Source organism: Sabethes cyaneus, chromosome 2, assembly GCF_943734655.1.
Source record: "Sabethes cyaneus chromosome 2, idSabCyanKW18_F2, whole genome shotgun sequence".
NCBI lineage: Eukaryota > Metazoa > Arthropoda > Insecta > Diptera > Culicidae > Sabethes > Sabethes cyaneus.
The window spans coordinates 67,463,188-67,484,568 of record NC_071354.1 but is presented as its reverse complement, the minus strand read 5'-3'; the positions used below and the strand labels follow the sequence as shown (position 1 = coordinate 67,484,568).

The following is a 21,381-nucleotide window of genomic DNA, read 5'->3' as shown; positions in this document are numbered from 1 at the left end:
CATAACTGGCAAAATTGACCAAAAGAATACCAATGGTTTTCTGATTAAACAACGTTTATTGATTTATTGATTTATTGCATTATACTCAATAGTTGGTTATTGAAATTTGCACCTGCATATTTTCAATCAAACCTCAAAATAAAATAAGAAATTGTTAAGTTAGAATCGTGTAAAGTCTTTTTTCTTTATTATTTATATGATTGATCCTTCAGGCAAGGATGGTTCGATCACTTTGACTCCATTTTGATTCATTTGACAGTAGCGTCCTAACCGAGCAAAATTTGACAAATTGAAGTATGGGACATTTGTAGATAATAACTAGATCTACAATTTTGCTGAATGAAGTGTTGCTGTATCTTTTATAGTTACGGTGCTACAGTGCTAGTACATCATTAGTAACTAAATGAACGTTCATTTAGTTACTAAAGAGGTACTAGCATTGTAGCGCCGTAACTACAAAAGTTACAGCAACACTTTATTTAGCAAAATTGTAGATCTAGTTATTATCTACAAATGTCCCATACATCAATTTGTCAAATTTTGCTCGGTTAGGACGCTACTGTCAAATGAATCAAAATTGAGTCAAAGTGATCGAACCATCCCTGCCTTCAGGTACAGCAATAAGATGTACGAACTTCAATGGTTTCCCTGAGGTACATCAAATGCGATGGGAAAGATTGAGAAAAAGCACCACATACTGTGCAAATTATTTGCAAGATTGGCTATAAAACGACACGCTGGTCATTTGCATGTCATATTGAAATATGCTCATTTGATATTAACGGTAAAATTGACAGTGTCAAACATATTTTTTCTTTTCAAAACATCATGAATAAACATGAGATAAGCTACGATGCGTTCGTTGCAACAGGTGAGAACCAGTTAACCGCTAATTAACTATAAGCAACTATATCCCACTCTATGTATTTCATTTCGCGATTGAATAATAAAATTTGTAATTTATCGTTACTGACCCTTTTATATACTGTTTAATTGAAAGTAATAATAGAACTACGATAGTAATCTAAATCGTCTCAGTCAAGTTTTATGTCGCGGAAATTGATTGATGCATTATTTATGACTAGGATTTAACTAACAGATGTGATCCCAATTTCCGCAGCGCCTCGCGCTGTTTCAGTTATACAGAAATCATGCATTTATTATAATTACTCGTAGTCTCCCATGAGCCAAACCATTTGCAATGCGATTACTCAATCGTTAGAGTCCAATTCCCACCGACGACGACGACAACGACGATCGACGCTTGTCCGCTGCCGTTTAAATGGCCGTGATCGTGATCGTGAAAACGAGCGAATCAGTAAACGCAGCAATAAATATATGATATTCTGTTTACCGCGTGGCCCTCGCCGTCCGGCCGGCGCGGCGTGCGGTGTGCCTAGAAGCGCGTGTGTCAATGTACATGCCTACCAGCCACAGCATTTGGTCGTCACCGACCGATCGACACGTAACGTCGCTGCCGGCGTCGATGATTTGGCTGATGCTTGCCTGGCCTGGCTGTGCAGCTACCGCGTGCGGGGGGTGGTAAACAAATTGTTTCAACCCCCAAAAAAGCCGATAAATCCACTCATTGGTGGAATACCAAGTCCTTATGCCAAATACGTCAGTTCGAAGAGAAAGACTGGTTTCAGCGATCGAGTCAAAAAGCTAAACTTATTTTTAAACCAGCTCTAAAATTATTTTACGCATGTGTTATTCAATGCTAACGAATTTAATTAACCATGTACCATGTTTGAAAAATCTAGTTCAGGAGAGATTGTGCAGCTTTTCATTACGAACGAGAAAGAAAACGAAAAAAAGGCAAATCAGCTCGCACCTACACCAATCTGTGGCAGATATCCGCAGCAATCCGCGGATGAACTGGCAATATTCATCCGAAGGATCTTGAAGTATCGTCTGAACGAAGATCATGGAGCCGGAGCGTTCGCTAAGAGAACTGTAATTACTTCCTACTTTGTAAGTGCTGCGTCGTCGGCCAACACCACCCCAAACTTGATCGTGTGCGCGGGTTCTTGCCTTGGTTGTGTCCGAAAATTACTGCAGACGAATTGCATTCTCTGTTGCTTCCTATATTCTGCTGCGCTAAACGGCAATTGAAGCAAATTGAAGTAAATAATAGCTAATTGGATTTTTTTGGAACTGTAATTACAGCTTTAATAGTGACAGTATGTAAAAGGCTGGAAAAATTCAGTAGTCGATTTCGGTTTACTGTTCGAGCATCAATTATTTTGGAAAGAGTCATAGTGATTTTTTTGCTTTTTAAATTAAAAGAATTTTTTTATTAAATTTTCAAATAAATATAAATTGTTTTTAAAAATATTGTCGAATATTTTTGTGTATGAGCTGGGAAAACATCTTGTTAAATAATCTTGCAAATGTATTAGGTTATATTTACTCTTGTCATTGGTAAACTTTCCAACATCATGGTGAAAGGTATCTATCTTTTATTTTTTGTGTTTTTTATATTTACCACATACATTTATGTTTGCCATTTAGAAAAAGGTTGATGGTTTCCCATGGATACACCTTTTTTGGCTATAAAAATTACCCAAGAACTTAAAATTTATTCTTTGTTAACTGCAGTCAATTTTCGCTAATTACACTAAGTCTTTCACTTAAGCGGTTTCACTTAATCAAAAACCTTCGTCAATTAAAGTGAAATTAGCCGTCATTGGTTCTGTGTCACAGCACCAAATAGTATATATTGGAAGTGCCAAATCGTTTTCGTCAGGTAAAGTCAAAAAGAGTATATGTCCTTCCGAAGCTATACGAGATACTGCGCGCCCTCATGTCGACCCCCACTTACAGTCTGCCGATAATCGCAACCTGCTTGACTACATCATCGTTGATGACAGCAGTGCTCCAAATACCGACGCAGCGGTAGCCGATCATCAGCTCAGGATCTACTACCAAAATGTGAGGGGATTACGTACGAAGATAGACGAGCTATTTGTTGCTGTCTCCGATTCAGAGTTTGATGTAATAGTTCTGACTGAAACGTGGCTAAATTACCAAATATTGTCACCTCAGTTATTTGGGTCAAGTTACACGGATTATCGCAACGACCGCCAAAGTGCAAATTCCAAGAAAACGCGAGGCGGCGGGGTTAATCACGGTTTCTAACCGGTTCTCATCTAACCAAAAAACGGGCGTCTACAACTATCTTGAGCAATTGTGTGTAAACATCCAAATCCTTAACACAAATACTTGCATCGGTGCAGTTTATCTCCCTCCGGACGTTGCTTCTGATGTTAACGCTATCGAGAAGCACATCAACTCAGCTCTTACCATCGTCAACTCTTTACAACCAGAAACGACTCACATTTTACTTGGGGATTACAACCAACCTGGGCTTGTTTGGAAAAATACTCACTCTGTATACGCTGTTCCTGAATCACAGAATCGAATTTCTCTAGACCAAGTATAACGCTATTCGATGGTATGTCTTTACTAAGTATGCTACAGATGTGTGCAGTTACTAATTGTCGGAACCGAGTTCTTGACCTTGTTTTCATCGATGAAGACTCTTCATCGAACTGCAAAGTCACGGAAGCACTTGAACCGTTGGTAAATATTGACGTATACCATGCTCCTTTACTGGTTTCTCTCGCTTGTCCTCGCCCGGTACACTTTGAAGAGATGTCCGATGATTTGGAGTTTGACTTCTCGAAAGCGGGCTTTTGCGGTCTACAAGAGTCTTTAAAAAATACGAACTGGGAATCTCTTCTGAATAACGCCGCCGATATCAACGAAGTGGCCGAAAGATTTTCTGTTACGCTGACCCGACTTTTCATACCCAATCAAAGCTTAAACAAAATCCTTAAGGTTTCTGGTCATTCGTAAAAGGAAAACGAAAAGAGAACGGACTCCCAGTTAACATGTTTCTTGATAACGAACAATCAAGTACAAGAAGCGATATCTGTAACCTATTCGCGAAACACTTCTCCAGTGTGTTCAAAGTTGCTTCCGCTAGCTCGTCAGACGTCGAGATTGCTCTCCGTAATGTTCCATGCGATGTACTGAACATTGGTAACATTACTTTTTCCGATGATGATGTTATTGCCGCGATCGGTAAACTGGAATCATCAGCCTCATATGGACCTGACGGAATTCCCGCAGTAATATTAAAAAAATGCGCGACTGCCCTCTGCACCCCGTTGAGAATGATTTTCAACAAATCGTTATCGCAAGCTGTATTCCCGGCATGTTGAAAAAAATCTATAATGTTTCCAGTCTTCAAAAAGGGGGAATGGCAGAATCGATCAATATGGCTTCTTCCCTAGTAGATCAACAACTACTAATTTGCCTCAGTTAACCTCATACTGTATTAAACATATGGAAGACGGCGCGCAAGTAGATACCATGTATACAGATATTAAAGCTACATTTGACCGAGTCGATCACTCCATTCTGGTGGCGAAGATTGCTCGACTGGGCGCTTCGTTTAGCTTCGTAAAATGGCTTAAATCATACCTGACTAGCCGTTCACTTACTGTAAAGATCGGAAACAATGAATCGAATAGCTTCGTCAGCTCATCAGGGGTACCTCAAGGAAGCAATCTCGGACCACTGCTATTCTCTATATTTTTCAACGATGTCTGTTTTGTCATTCCGCAAGGATGCATATAGTAGATACGGACGACATCAAGTTGTTTCTTGCGATACGATCCATAGCAGAGTGTATTGAACTGCAAGGATATCTCGACGATTTATGTGGATGGTGCTCCAAAAATCAGCTGATCCTCAGTATAAGTAAATGCAACGTAATCTCCTTCACACGCAAAAAAACATCAATTCTATGGAACTACACTATTTCTGGTCACCCGCTAGTAAGAGTGTCAACTTTTAAGGATCTTGGGGTTCTGTTGGACTCTTGCATGTCCTTCAGAGATCACTACTCATCGATCATTGCACAGGCAAATAGAAACCTTGGTTTTATCACCAGAATTGGCAAAGAGTTCGCTGACCCATATTTTTTTAGGGCACTGTATTACTCCCTTGTTCGCCCTGTTTTGGAAACTTCAGTAGTAATTTGAAGCCCCTATGCAGATGAATTGAAGCTGTACAGTCCAGATTTTTACGTGGTAGTGCTCTTAGACCTTGGCGTGACCCAATGCAATTACCCCCATACGAGCAGCTTTGTCGACTACTTAACATGGAAACACTTGCGCAAAAGCGTGATATTTCCAGAGCCGTTTTTATTGGCAAGCTTGTAACTATCAAAATTGATGCTCCTCATCTTCTTGCACAAGTCAATATTAATGCCCCTACTAGAAGTTTGAGATCATGGAACTTTATGAGGCTTGACTTTCAGCTCACTGAATACGGTCAAAACGAACCCGTCCGGGCGAAGTGTAACGCTTTTAATAGATTTTATGTGCTTTTTGACTTTACTATTTCAATAGACGTTTTTAAAAATCGTATAAGAAGACTTATTAGTTAATTGTTTTTTGTTTAGTTGTATAACTTAGATTATAAGACCGACAATATATGTAAACAATATTAGTGTGTAAGCAGTGATATTTATTATTGTATGTAATTATTGTACGTTATGATTGTAATCAAAAGTCAAAAGATGATGGGGTTTTTACGCCCTCTTGAGGAGGGTTTCACCTCAAGGGGGCTTTTCCCCGTCCTACCATAAATTCATGAGACCAGCTGGTCAGATGAATCAAATAAATGATAAATGATAAATGACAAATTTCAAAAGCAGTTTTGTGGTTTGAAACAAAAATACTGTACATGAAATTATATTCGCTGTGTTCAGATTGGAAAGAAGAATGTAGTGAATATAATTTTAAGAACAGAACCCCTGTTTTGGGCCCAAAAACTACTTCCGAAATTGGGCTTTTCGACGAAAAGTTAATGACTACTAATTTCCCGTTAAGCTGAACTGTAAAAACCGAGAGGCCCACCCAGTTAGCTCCGGGGTACGATGCTAATCTAACAAGCCAGTTGCCGTATATTCGAATCTCGACTGAGCGGTACCGCTATAGAGTTAATGGGATTTTTGCACTAGCCCCGTAATCTTCATGTAGGGGAACTGTGGGTAAGACGAACAGATTAAGAAGGACATCAAAAGAAGGACAAAATAACTGCAGAGCCACGAATTGCAAACAGTTGATTGGCAGAATCAAGAGATGCATTCGCAAAGTTAACCTGATGGCCGTACAACGCTCCTGTTGCGACGTCAAACGAAAGCTTCGCCGAACAGCCGATTACGGACCGTTTTCAAATGTACACTAATTTTTTTTCAACAATGGATAATGTATCTTTCATTTCGGTAAATCAGATCTTCTTCATGTATCTTTGTCTTTTTTGACAGCTTGAGAAAAAAAATTCCAAAATTTTAGTTGTCACCCGTTATTCTTTTATCTATTAGCTCATGGAGATAACTACTGAGCTGCTGACAGTGTTAATTTTTCTCAGTTTTCCACCCTTCAATACTTGCTTATGATTAATATTTTGATAATTATTTTTTCAAATTGACTTCTTTATAAAATCAATCAAAACCTGGCTGAAGGAAATTAATTAAAACTTCGGAACAATGTTTACATTTATTATAATTTCAGGTCTATTACATAAATGGAATATGAGATTACTAAGCACTAGTTCAGCATATCATCGAGTACGACGACCGGATGAGTATGCTATGATTTGTTGATAATATTTTTAACATAAGACCTGAAGATAAACTGCCTGTTTAGTGTGAGTCCGAGGTAATCGATCTCATCGGACCACTAGATGACAGTGTCGCCAAACCAAACTTTTACGTTCTCAGCCGGAACAGGGTTTTAGCCGCATTTATCTCCAGCTCGTAAAATTTTGCTGTCACCCTGTGAACCCTGTCAGAGCATCCAGACCTCTCTGAAGCTCGCCTGTAAGGGCGCGTATGACGCGACCCGCGTACAGGACTGGCTTGTCGTCCGCAAACTGAGACAATACGCCACCCTCTGAGAGGGGAGCGATGTCGGATGTATGAATGTTAGACAGAATGGGCCCCAGGATACTTTCTTGGGGCACATCTGCAGGGGTGTTAAGGTGAAATTAGTCATCATCGATTCTGCCAATTTCAAAAGCAGTTTTTTTGTTTGAAACAAAAATTCTGTTCATGAAAATATATTTGCTGTGTTCAGATTGGCAAGAAGAATGCAGTATTTACAATTTTATAAACAGAACTTCGCTTTTGGGCCCAAAAACTGCTTCCGCAATTGGCCTCTCCGGCGAAAAGTTGATGACTGCTAATTTCCCGAGTGTTTGCGAACAGACACTATTCAGAAATACCTGGAATGATCTGACAGACCAGACAGGTTGGAGAATTCACGAAAAAATGAACATTTGAATCGATGAACGTCCCTCATGAACATACATTATTCGCTTCTGTTGCCGATGATGCATTTATCGGCATTTGACTTTATCACGAGTATAGCTCATCATGAACATCGCAAGTTCGTTCAAAAATTGAATATTGAACATTGAACGCGGCCGATTCAATGGATATAATAAACCCGAGAATGCCAGAAAGTGTCCTAAATAGTAATACCGTGAATAGAGAATAGTTTAAAGTAGTGTTAGTGGCCTTTGAAGCAACAAAACATTTGATTTCGCGCTTTTGCGTTGTATACGATAATCGTATATTCAGCGATGTTATGAAGCGTGAATGTACACGGCTCATTTAATGTGGCGAATTGTACCATTCATTTTGGTCAATATTCGTGATAAAGTTGCTTGCCGATGCTTGGTGTAAATATTCAATTGGCGAATTCTCCAACCACTGGACAGGCAGATAGCTCATGATAATCTTGAGAAGATGCACCGGAAAATTGTTTCGATGCAGCTTGAACATCATATCGTCATTGCCACATTGTCGACATTGCCGAAAGCCTTTTTGATATCCAAGAGCGCCCTTGATGTCATATCTTGGATAGCGACTTGTTTCGCTGGATTATGATAGTAACTCGATGGAGTTGTTGGATGGTGGACCTTCCCTTGCGGAACGCAAACTGTTCCTCCAGGCAGACATCAACCTCATCAGCGAACGCAAGAATCCGGCTTTGGATTGACTTCTCGAATAGCTTGGAGAGGGTAGAGAGCAAGCTAATGGGTCGTTAGCTCTCGAAAACAGCAAGATCTTTCCCCGGTTTAGTACTGGGATGACTTTAGCTAATTTACATGTTGTTGGGAAGCAGCCAAGCTCCTAGCACTTGTTGAACAAGTTTACTACAAAAGTAAATGAGACGTAGCTCAAGTGTTTGAGCTGTCAGGTTGATCAACCTCGGTGACTCCTTCTGCAACTCGTGTGGCCTAACAATATATTGTCCCAGATTGTGAAACATAACAAACTGCTGACCCAGCGTGTCCGCTATTTCACTTGGAGTGATCAGTAGAATTCTATCGTCTGAGCCCCCAGACGATACATGAGGAGGGATATGATTTGACCTCTTTTTGGGGACCTTAGTCATGACCCAGAATGGTTTTGAATGCGGTGAAATTTGTTGGAGATTCTGTAGGAATTGCGTATTTCTTAGCACTCGAATCCGCTCCTGTATAATCATAGAAACACTGCTAGTCATAGATTTTTTCTGCCGATCACCAGGTCGATCAGCTTCGGTGTTTTCAAAGGCTATTCGAAATCGGTGCTGTCGTCGACGATACGTTGAAACACGACCCAGTTAGCTCGGTGGTAGTTTCGTCGGGGCCGATTGTCCACCGTAATGGGGATTGCTTCCGAGATGAGTTGAATGAGTACTTCCTTCGTGAGAGGGCCGGCATACGACAGACCAAGCGCGGTAGTAGAACCTAGGTCTGGTAGGTTAGCTGCAGAAACGAGGCGGTCCCGGGCTAAACAGGAGTTAGCCGTTTGATGTGCTGTTGAATTCGTGGTGCAATTCGTTAGTTGTTGAGACGAAGCGGAGGCAGGTTTGGGACATGCTGACGACGCCGAAAAGCAGGGAAATCACCATTTTAGTATCATTGTACCATTTTGGTGACATTCTGTCGCCCTTCACCTAAAACTTTTTCAATTTTTTTTCTATCGATTATTACAAAAGATAGGATTCTTATCATGAATATTGTTAATCTTTTATGGCTGATGGTATAATAAAACAATTCATTTACATTTTGCTGGTTGCGCCTTAATCGCAAATCACTCTGGATATGTATTATCTTGAATGAAAAGTCGAAAAATTCTAAATCATGGAACATTTTCAAATAATCGTTTCTATAAAAATAACAAAATAAATATTTTCCCAACAGCGTTATTTTTTTTTTCTTTTTTATATGTAAATTTATTTCCAATGATAAATTGGCAACAAAATACAACACTAAACGACACGTTATTTGCCACGCCAAACACACTCAAACACCTACACGAGGGTTGATTCGCTTCACCCGAACCATCTCCATCCATCATCGCTTCGACTCCGGGATGATCCATTGTATCGCAGACGATCGCGATAAAAAAAAACCGCGCCTTCTTCTTTTTTGGTCTTCTTCCCGATCCCGAGATGGGGAGGGGGTTCGAAAGATGATAAATAAACTTGCGCTTGCGGACGAAAGAAATCGAAACCGAAAAGTGAAATGAAGGATGCAAATTAGTGGAGAGCAACGCAAACAGAACGCAAGCCTCGCTCGCATATGTTAGGTGTGTCGGTGAGTGGTTCTGTTTGTTCGCTTTTTGGTTGAAGATCGACAGGAAATTCTGTCCAGCTATTTTTGGATTCCTTCCAGTTGCCAAATTAGCGACTGACTTACTGAACCATTAAAATTTAGTTTACTAGGTATTGCTCCTGGATATGGCTAAACTCGTGCGGATGATTTCCATTTCGAACATGACATTGCACAAACATTGCAGACTAGAACAAATTGCTTGCAAAACACTGGAACCCTGACTAAAATCGGTGTCTGCAGCTTGCAAGGAAGTTGAACGAAAATTGCGACGAGAACCGCATTGTTTGCGTGTCTGGCTGTGGTGCGCTGCACATAGCCGAATCGCTACAAAAGCAGCATCAAGGTCAATTAATTAGAAGGTAGTATGTACCGAATAACAGAGGATGGAGAAATAACAGCAGCGCAAAGGAAGCAAAATATAGGAAAAAAATAAGACGCGAATCGTTTGGCTCGTGAGTCTGTGAGAAGTAGTAGGTTGTGGGAGTGGGTGGGGAGGGGTGGTAAAACGGTGGGGCGGTAGAACGCGCACTACGATCGGAGACGGAGACGAGACAGAGCAAAGCGGATAGCAGAGAGACAGAATGTGAAGGTGAAGTGGAAAATTTAAAGATCAAGAAGAAGGAAGCGAGAGAGCATGCGGAATATAGCGGAACAAAGCCGGTGGCAAAAAATGGCTCTAACAACATCTATACCAATGGTGGAATGATTTAGGAGATTATGTTACGTTAGGTGAGGAAAAGAGTGTTGTTATCTCGGCGGTTGGAGCAAAAGCAACTGAGGTGTAAATTTTTGAAGCAGGATTATGCTTTCGTGAGTTGTGATAAGAAATAGTTTCTATTTTAAGTTTTCGAGTCTAAATCCGATGTGTAAATAAAATTGAATGGAATCACTAGCAGTAGTGACGTTAACCCAATATTCAAAATAAATAAAAAAAATAGATAAATACACGATCAAGGAATTTCTTTATAAACCATTTTTCAAATGAAATGCTTGCGTCAACTCAATTTTTGTACGTATTGGTAAGCCAGCAGACTGAACCTAATAAATAAACCGCACAGCTCGATTCTAGGTGATCCTTGGCTGCTAAATACACGGAATGGTACTTGATGTTTTCTTTCGCTTGACCCCAAAACTAGTTTGTCTCTCTCTTTCCTGCGTGAAGGTGGAAGGCCCGAATTTCATATTAGGGGCGCAAATAAGATTTTATGAAGATGCAGCTTTATAGTGAAAATATTACCCTTAAGGCTGATCAGTCAGGCGATGTGCCATCAAACGGGACAAGTAATAATCGTACGACGCATTATCTGGGAATTATGGCGCGTGCGATAGAATTTCCGATTTGAGTGTTTCCAACCAGGTTTTAACGTATTTGACAACGTAAAGCCGAGTATTGTCATGCTGTATAATCACTGTTTCGTGCCTCTGCTTGTCTTGTGTACTTTCTTCGTATACTGTCCGGCTCGCTTGCATCAACTGAATTCAACACCATTTTCCAATAATTAATCCGTTCATTCTTCAATAGCGTTCTTCAAAAGAGAAGGAAGCATTTTACACGCGGCTGAAGGCAGTTTTTCGATTACCACTGTGGCGAAGTTGCAGAAAGAGACAGAACGGAAGTTAACCTCGAAATGCCCATGGAGGGTTATTCCCAGCTCCTGATCTCCAAGAAATCAAACAATAAATCGGGTTGTTGAAGACCACCATAGCCGCCAGCAGAGCTTTATAAACATGGTCGAGATACGCTGGTAATGGCTCTACCCTGGGTTATTTCAAAGATTAGGGAAAAGGAGAAGCTACCGAAAGAGTGGATGGAACGAGTTGTTTGTGTAATCTTCAAAAAGGATGACGGCTCGACTGCTGCAACTATCGCGGCACAACGCTGGTAAAGGTCGCCTACACGGTACTGTCCTAGGTCCTGTTACGCTGACTGTCATCAATAGTACAATGTTTCGTAGGGAATTATCAGGCGGGTGCCAAGGGAGCTCACGCTACAATAACCAAATATTTAACATCCGACAGAATTTGTAGAAATGTCGGGAGGACAACGTTGGATACGTTCACACTTCTCTATCAACTTCAAAGCAGCGTAAGATAAAATCGATCACGACCAACTATGGCCTATTCTGCACGAACACGGTTTTACGGATCAATTAAAGTGACTGGTCAGAGCTACATTGGATCGAGCGATGTGTTTCGTGCGCATCTCGGCACTCCCTTCGAGGTACGGCGAGGGTTGAGACATGGGGACAGCTTATGCTGCATGCTACTCAACATCGCACTGGAGGGGGTGATCCGATGAATGAGCATTGAAACGAGTAACACAATTTTCACCAAAGCTAGCCAACTACTAAGTTTAGCAGATGACTTTGATATCATAGCCAGAAACTTTGCAACGACGGAGACAATCTAGACCAGACTGAAAGCGGACTCTAGGGGGATTGGGCTCAAAATAAAAACATCAAAGACCAAATAAATGAAAGGAAGAGGCTCTAGAGATATAAATACGCGTCTCCCACGGATGGTAACCGTTGACGGCGATGATCAGAAAGTAGATGAACTAGAAGTGGTATTTAGGATCGCTGATGGCCGTGATCAACAACACTAATAATGAGATCCATTGGTGGTTTACAGTGACAGTTCGTACCCGGCTCGCATTGACAGTTAGGTGCACAAAAACGATCCCACCTGGCTTCTTTTTCTCAGCCTTTTCCAAGCTGAAATCGTTGTTGTTATATGTGGAGCCATCGGTTACGATTGAGTTGATAGGCAAACATTCCATAACCTAGGTCTTCTGGCATAACCGAAAATAAATGTACCGATGGACGTAAGTTTCGACTTAGAATTTGCTTCGCCACTAACAGCATGTTGGGTGAAACAGAAAGTTCGATCGTGGTTTTCATCTGAATCGGATTTCAGAAAACTGCGAGACATTTTGATATTTCTTACCTGCTCTTGCTCTTCGTTATCGCGTGTATACCTCTTAGGAGGTGTGTTACTGTAATGCCAACTGAGAAGTCAAGTCAAAGTACTGATGTAATCCTTCTAAAAGTACAATAAAATTTTGCCATTTCACGAAACGTTGCGTTCGCTGAAGATTTCAATTAACCAGTTGTTGCCAGCGCTATGTGGCATGTCGCACCACCTTGTTGAAAGCACAGCTAGTCCACATTAATGGAACTCAATTGTAGTATAAAAAACCCGAATTAATCCACCTAGCGGCGTGACCTAGCCTTTCTACTGCCACAATAATCACTATTTAATTTCTCAGGAACATCTATAATAAACTTGACTATATTTTTAAATATCCGTTCTGTATTCCTCAAAATCCTTATTTGCCAGTAAAATTCACAACGTATTGCGTAGAATAATTATATTTCCTTTCCTTGGGTGCGTAAATACTTGTAAGTGTCATTTATGCTACTTGATGAACACCTTATTTAGTTTTATAATATTTACGTGATTTATCGAGAAATAATGTAAACACAAAAGATAATTTTTACATACTTGAATGAATATATATATATATAGAAAATTAGAAATTAACCCTCTAATGGGTCTACAGACGGCCTTAACTTTCGGGCTTCAGAGCCACATACGAAACTTGTTTTGAATTGACAATATGAATCATGTGTTCATAGCAGATTTTTTGATATTTTGATATTAATACCATGCGTTCAAAAGTTAGCATCTTTGAAAAACAATAGTTCAGAAAAATTATTACTATACTTCGCTTTTGAAGAAAAAGGATATCGACAACAAAATGATTACCTAATCTCAAAATTTTACTATTAGTTTGCTTGGCTTCAATTTTGCAATATATCTGAATTAGAAAAGATAACTAAATAGAGCATTAGATATGGAAAAGAGAAATTGAACTTTTTCTTAGCTGGCGCTCCTTCAGATAATTATTTTTGCATGAAAATCAAAACTTAAGCTTCTTTTGAATGTACCTTCATGAAAAGATAGTCATTAGCTTGATCGCATCGTTTTTACAATGTTAGAGGGTTAGGAAAACAAAATGAAGTCGAAAAATAGTGCAAAAGCTGCGCCATTAACATGCTTGAGAATGGGAAATATGATCGATATGATTCCCAGTGCTTGTCTTTTTTTGATTAATTCATTAAAACATGATACATGAATTAAGACATCTGTCCTTTAAAATGTCACTAACGAAAACAAATCTTACAAAATTACTACCGTGCAACGTGTACTTCCAATTTTTATATAACATTTCTAAGCTCTAGTATCTATTGATTGAAAAGAGCATCTATTGATGCGCAGAATTTGTTTGAAATTTGTATAAATTTATTTGGAAAAATCGACTCACTAGTATTTTTAATCCTATACACTACTATACCTACATGCTTAAATTAACTGCTCCTCTTCGCTTTTTGCTTTTCTTGTACAATTGTGAGTAACAGCAAGTGAACAAAATGACAATTGAAATCTAAAATCAAAGAAAAGAAAAAACTTTTCGATTGAATCCCACTATTTAATATTTATTTGCAACAGATAGGTGGTTCCCCTACGACGTGCAGGCTTCATTCGTGTCTTATTTCAAAGCGTATACGTATCTGTCGCGAAAAAATATTAAATAGTGGAATTTAGTCGGTAAAAGTTTTTACTTTTCTTTAATTTCAAATTTCGTATTCCACTAAAAGGCTTCAAAAACTTCAGACAATTGACATGTTTCTCACTTTTCTTGAATTTCAATGCAAATTTAAAAATTGCAAATTGTCATCACATACACATACATACATACATACATACATACATACCTACCTACATACATACATACATACATACATACATACACACATACATCACACACATTGCATACAATCAACATTTGTTTTGATTTCACACGTTTTAACGGTTTAATATACGGTGCTTAAGTGTGCTTACGGTGCTTAAGTTTAAATAACTTTTGAATGAACCGTCCGATTTTAAATAATTCGGTTTCGTATGATAGATCTCAGCAGTAATTTTCAAATAATAATAAAATGTGTGATGTTTTTCACTGAATTAATGCTTATATGTTACAGAAATATGTTTTAAATACTATTTTTTCACATTTCTTTATGTAACTTTCAAACTACAAGTCCAATCGTCATGAAATTTGGAAGTTAAGGGTTTGCAAGGCTCCTCTTTCATATGCAATCAATTTTGTTCAAATCGGTTAAGGGGCCTGTGAGATAATGAAGTCCCATATTTTTCGTATTTTTATACATAACTTTTGAACTAAAAGTCTGATAAGTATGAAATTCAATAGCGACTTATGGGACACCTAGACCTTTCATTTGACACTAAGAACATTAAAATCGGTCCAGCCACCTCCGAGAAAAGTGAGTGAGATTAAAAGCGTCACATACACACACACATACATACACACACACATACATACATACATACACACAGAAAATGCTCAGTTTTCGAAACTGAGTCGAATGGTATATGACATTCGGCCCGCAGGACCTTATTTCCATTTCCGGTTTTCCAAGTGATTTCTATACCTTTATACTATATATTTATATAGTAGAAAGGCAAAAAGTTAGTCTATAATTACTGTGGCGGTCATCAGTATGTTTCACGTTACTGCTGATACGAATAACAATTTTGTTGTATAACAGCCAATCAAGCTCCTGTTCCAGCGGCACATGATGTGCCCTAAACTATGACATTTTCAGGATATACGGTGTTTCTACAATGACATAGGGATTCTCTTCATTTCGACAAGAAACAACCAACAAAATTGTTTTTCATATACATGTTGGTAAAAAAAATATTTGTTGGGCTTAGTTTAGCGTACTGCAGTAATAAACGACAAGAATATGTATATAAAAAAATTTGATCGAATGATTGGGATTTTGTCCGTTCAGTCATTAAATTATAGCAGACGTTAGATTTTCCTTTTTCGCCAACGGTTCGATCCTGGTTTGGATCTTCATCAAGGCTCCTACGAACGTGTATTTTTATTAGTTGTTGTTGTTTTAGTTATAATATGCTCGTTATAAAACACTCCGACCCAGATGGAATCAACATATGTTACACGGGAATACTAAACACACTAAAACAAACCAGTAGAAAAACCACCACACTGGCAAACACTAACCCAGAAACACAAGACCAGGTACGAACACAAGCTAACATCACGAATACAAACCACTGAAAAATAGCACAAATAAAATCAAGGCCAATAGTAAAAGTATCGTGCCTAAAACAGGAAGAACAATTCAAAGCAGATTAAAACAGTAATAAATATACTTCAAAAATGATAGATAACAGTAAGTCTCAACAAAAATATATACACAATTAGAAATCGTAACTAAATTCTCATTAACTTTCATCAAAACTTTGTAAGTAGCTAATAAAAATACACATTCGTACAAGCCCTGATGAAGTTCCTAATCCATACCGAAACGTTAGTGTAAAAAAGAATAATCTAGCGTCTACTATAATTTAATGGCCTGGTAAATGGCTGGATAATGCGAAATATAGACCCCATAGTGGTCGTTAGCCTCTTATCCAGCAACTCCAATCCCGACCTCCTCGTGGTATCAGGCGGAATACGAGCAACCTTAGCGGAGATCGGGTAACCAACCCCGGTGGAAACTAAGGTCGTATGCTAACCGGGAAGGAGGTATAGTGAGTCTCGGCACTACAAGATGGCAGCCCCATCGCGAGACTCGGCAGTGTTGCCTCAGTACGGCTACACACCTAAATTAATCACACTTACAAAATTCAAGCAAATTCGGAGCGGAATATTAGGCGACGGAACAAGGACGACGAATAGAGACTCGGTACTTGGAACTGTAGATCGCTAAATTTCGGAGGTTGAGAGCGGGTGCTGATTAAACAGCTTGAACCCCGCAAATTCGGCATCGTAGCTCTGCAGAATCTGTCACAAAGGAGAGAAGGAATGGAAGTTCGTGGCGGAAAGGCCCAGTTTTACCAGAACGGTGACACTAGTGATAGATTGGAAGGTGATCAACGAGAGAATGTGTGTATTGAGGACAAAAGGCCGTTTCTTCAATTATAGCATAATTAACGTGCACTGCCCGCACGAAGGTTGACCCGACGATGAGAAAGAAGCGTTCTACGCGAGGCTGGAGGCAACATACGACAGCTGTTCGTCACGGGACATCAAGATCGTCATCGGGGATATGAACGCCCAGGTTGGTAGGGAAGAAATCTAAAGACCGGTGGTAGGACCCCATAGCCTGGACACCGACACGAACGATAACGGCCACCGATGTATAAACTTCGCAGCTCCTGGTGATCCGAAGCACCTTTTTCCCGCGCAAGGATATCCACAAAGCCACCTGGAGATCACCTGACCAACGTACAATGAATCAAATTGACCACATTCTCATAGAGGGCCGGATTTTCTCTAACATCACGAACGTACGCTCCCGTCGGGGTGCGGATATTGATTCTGACCATTACCTAGTAGCCGCACATGTGCGCTCACAGCTGTCCACCGTATACCGGACACGTCAAAGCCGCCCTCCTCGGCTGAACATCAGGCAGCTAGATAACCCGCAAACTGCCGAGAACTACGCGCGACTCCTGAATGAGGCACTGCCTTCTTCCGAGGAGTTAGGTGCTTCAAAACTCGAAGACGGTTGGGGTAGAATACGCTCGGCCATCGGAAAGGCACGGTACTAGGTATTGAGCCTCGGAGTACACAAAATGATTGGTGTGATGGGGAATGGCAACAAGCGGTGGAAGGGAAAAAACTGCTTGGAAAAATTATCTAAGTATTGCCACTAGAGAGAACCTGGCCAAATACCGACGACCTAGGAACCAGTTGACCACGATCCTGAGGAGGAGAAAGCACCAAAAAGAGTACAGAGATCGTGAAGTATTAGAACAACTATTCCGAGCTAATGACACGCGCAAGTTTTATGAAAAGGTGAACCAAACTCGGAAGGGTTACGCACCGAAACCTGACAGGTGTAGGGACGAGGGAGGGAATCTAATCACAAACGAGCGCGAGGTGGTCGACAGATGGAAGCAGTTCTTCGATGAACACCTCAATGGCGAAGTCGCAGAAGGAGGCGGAACGGAAATTAACCTAAGAGCGCCCACGGAAGATAGTAATGTCCTAGCACCTGATCTCCAAGAAGTCAAACGAGAAAGCGGGCTGCTGAAGACCAATAAAGCCGCTGGGAAGGACCGCCTACCGGCAGAGCTTTATAAACATGGCGAAAAAACGCTAGCAAAGGCTCTACACTGGGTTATTTCGAGGATTTGGGAGGAGGAAAAGCTACCGGAGGAATGAATGGAAGGAGTGGTTTGTCCCATCTACAAAAAGGGTGATCGGCTAGACTGCTGCAACTATCGTGGTATTACGCTGGTAAACGCCGCCTACAAGGTACTCTCCCAGATCCTGTTACGCCGGCTGTCACCGATAGCACAAGGTTTCGTAGGGAATTATCAGGCGAGTTTCATGGGGCTCGCGCAACTACGGACCAAATTTTTACTATCCGACAGATCTTGCAGAAATATCGAGAGTACAACGTGCCCACGCATCACATCTTTATTGATTTCAAAGCAGCATACGATACAGTCGATCGAGACAAGCTAACCGTTGACGGCGACTAATTAGAAGTGGTAGAGGAGTTCGTGTATTTGGGATCGCTGGTGACCGCGGACAACACTAGTAAGGAGATCCAGCGGCGCATCCAAGCGGGAAATCGGGCTTACTTTGCCCTTCGTAAAACGCTACGATCAGGAAGCATACGCCGCCGCACGAAGCTAACAATGTACAAACCCGTCATTGGACCGGTAGTTCTTTATGGACTTAAGCCGTGACGCTGCTCACGGAGGACATACGCGCCCTTGCTGTGTTCGAGCGTAAAGTGCTGCGGACGATATTTGGCGGAGCACAAACTGAAAGCGGAGAGTGGTGGAGGCGTATAAATCACGAGCTACAGGCACTGCTTGGGGAGACTCCTATCGTACATCTAGCGAAAGTTAGCAGGCTACGGTGGGCCGGACACGTCGTAATGATGCCGGACGACAGTGCGACGAAAATAGTCCTCTTCAACAACCCCACCGGCACCAGGAACAGCGGGCCCAACGTGCATGATGGCTCGACCAGGTCGAAAGCGATTTGCGACTTCTGAGACGACTAGGAAATTGGCGACGAGTGGCCCAAGACCGAGTTGAATGGAGACCAGTGCTTGGAACAGCACGAGCCACCCCGGCTCTATGCTGAAGAAGAAGAAGAAGACTATAATTTAAAGACTGAACGGCCAAAATCATACATATCAGTCGAAAAACATCAGTTAAAAAAATTTGAGTCAAAATATTCCATGAAGCTTTCCCAGCGCAAATATTTTAACAAATGTGCTAGGGATACCTCGATATAAGACAATTTATAATTTCAAAAAGTTGTCTTATATATAAATAGTCTTATATGGAAACATGGTTTATTCAAAAAAAATTGCATTAGCGATCGTCAATTTTGCTCTGTGTTGTGTAATGAACATCTCCATGACGCCGATTTTGGAATGAAAAAATAGCTCTGGTATCGTTACCAACTTAGTCATAGGGATTTGTCTTATACCTATCGAGGTAAAAATTATCTTATATCGAGGTTGTTTTGTAACGAGGTTGTCTTGTATCGAGGTATCCCTGTACTCACATATGTTGTTGCATATTTGAAGGAAGATGTTACAAAAAAAATTTATGGTAAAAATAGAGATTCAAAGAATTTTGATGCAAGAATACCAAAGTTCATAGGCAAAGTAATTACTGATAGTAAAATTTCATATTCTATGGCAATTTGCCATCTTAATTTACAAATTTTACGAAAGCATTCGACCGTGATTTCCTGCCATGAAGTTTTATTTCTAATACTTACTGATACTTTCGATTTCAGTTCTCCATTCCAACGACAGCTACCTACCATTATAGCATACAAACCGACGTCGTCGTCGTCGCAGTTCCTTCGTGTTGCTCCGCGATCGGTGTCCGCCGCGGCCGTACTGAAGCAATTTCAGCAGGAACCTGGTACCTACCTGCCTACCTACCTATGTGTGCGGTGCGCCGCTGCCGCCGCCGCCGCCCGGTAAGCGTTTGTGGTTTTGCCTATCTCTTTTTTCTTCGGCGGCGCGGTGTGCTTTTTCTTTCGTCCGCAACTTTCAAGGTCATGCTGCTGCCGTGTATGTCGGCTGTGGGGCCTAGGAATGGGTACATACTTGATTGAGTGGGTCTGTTTTGTTTAGTTATGTGGTTATGTTGATGTGTGGTAATAGAGAGAAAGACGCCGCGCCGCTGCTATAGCACAGCCCACATCCAACTATGAATAATTGTGAGTGAGTGAAACTGGGTACACATTACGGATAGGTTGATAAAATGTTTAGCAAATTTGCTGTAGAAGGGTGCAGAATAATGTCCACTCTTCGTTTACAACACTGAATGCAGTTCTACGCACGGTCTTTGAAGGCCACCGCACTTCGACGAGCAACGAACTTTAGAAAACTGAAGCGAAAGTTTCAAAAATTTCAACAAAACCTTGACAGCTGATGGATGATAATCAAGCAACATACCCAAATCTTGAAATAATAAACCACAATAGTCAACCGCTTTGGATTCAAACCAAGTGAAACCGAAAGTTTCGCATCCGTTTTCCCAACCACACTCACAGTAAAGTGTTGTAGGCAGTCTGTTCCGAAAAGCCCACCTGATTTATTGCTGCGATAAATTTTTCTTTGTAGATATCTTGATAATCAAATATTTCAATTAAGCCAACGCGCCAACGGTGTAATAAGGAAATTACCTAATCCGATCTGACCTCTCAGACGGTAAGTTTCGCTTGTGGGTTGGAAAACGCGACGAAGCAGTTTTCATTCATTTCATTCGCTGCCCCTTTCAAAGTGCTTTGGTGGTGGGAATCGAAACAATAAGCGTTGTTTGCTGAAATTTAGTTTCAAAAGACCGAATATTTTTCTATCCATTGAAAGGAGTAGGTACAAAAGCGATTCAGCTCTTCCACAGGTTTCGTACTGTTGCAAGATAAAATGGTACGAATAATGGTACAGTACAGAAAACCTGCGGCAGGTGAAAAGCACGCAACCCGCACCCGTTTTGTACGTCTATTACAAACATTTTTTTTTTTCAGGCGGAAAATGAATGCTTTCACGCCCACTCATGCACTAACAATCGTCACACAAGAGGTTGGGTTTTTCAGGCCAACATAAATTTATGCACACGGTTTAACCTTTTGCTTTCGATTATCTCCTCTAACTATAGCTGTGTGGCAAACACACCGCGCAACCTCGGTTGTTCTCGCTGCTTTGCATAAGAGGGTGGGTTTATGAAATTGCTAGTGACGGTGGTGAAAAGTCGGAAATTGTTTAAGCGTTGCTTTTTATGATAAGTAATAAATGCTGGGTGATTTTGTTTTTTTTTTCGGGTTATTAGAACCGATTGTTAGCCTGTGATAAGTGGTCAACACACAATAATTCTTCGATAAAGATCTTTTCAGAACGAGCACAGCACGTTTTGAATAGATTGATATAGCCCGCTATAGCCTTCAGCATACCGTTCAAGATCATACAAATCATTAAAACCGGAGAAACCTATTTGCGCATTTTCATCAGTGAATGAATAGAAAAATGGTACATTGTATTGACCAAGTTAACTTCTCGTATCCAAAACTATCACAAAAGGAAGACAATGTTT

At 40.6% G+C, this 21,381-nt stretch overlaps 1 protein-coding gene across 1 annotated transcript in view; it reads left to right on the top strand.

Moving 5' to 3' along the window:
- The window catches only part of LOC128735528 (aminopeptidase N-like), a gene marked incomplete at its 5' end in the record, with an annotated part of 74,604 nt that extends 54,835 nt beyond the window's left edge, over nt 1-19,769 (top strand). Inside the window, one exon of the mRNA XM_053830011.1 lies at nt 19,577-19,769. Coding sequence (XP_053685986.1) covers nt 19,577-19,769 — 193 coding nt within the window. The remainder of the gene's footprint in view (nt 1-19,576) is intronic.
- Between the last annotated feature and the right edge of the window lie 1,612 nt (nt 19,770-21,381).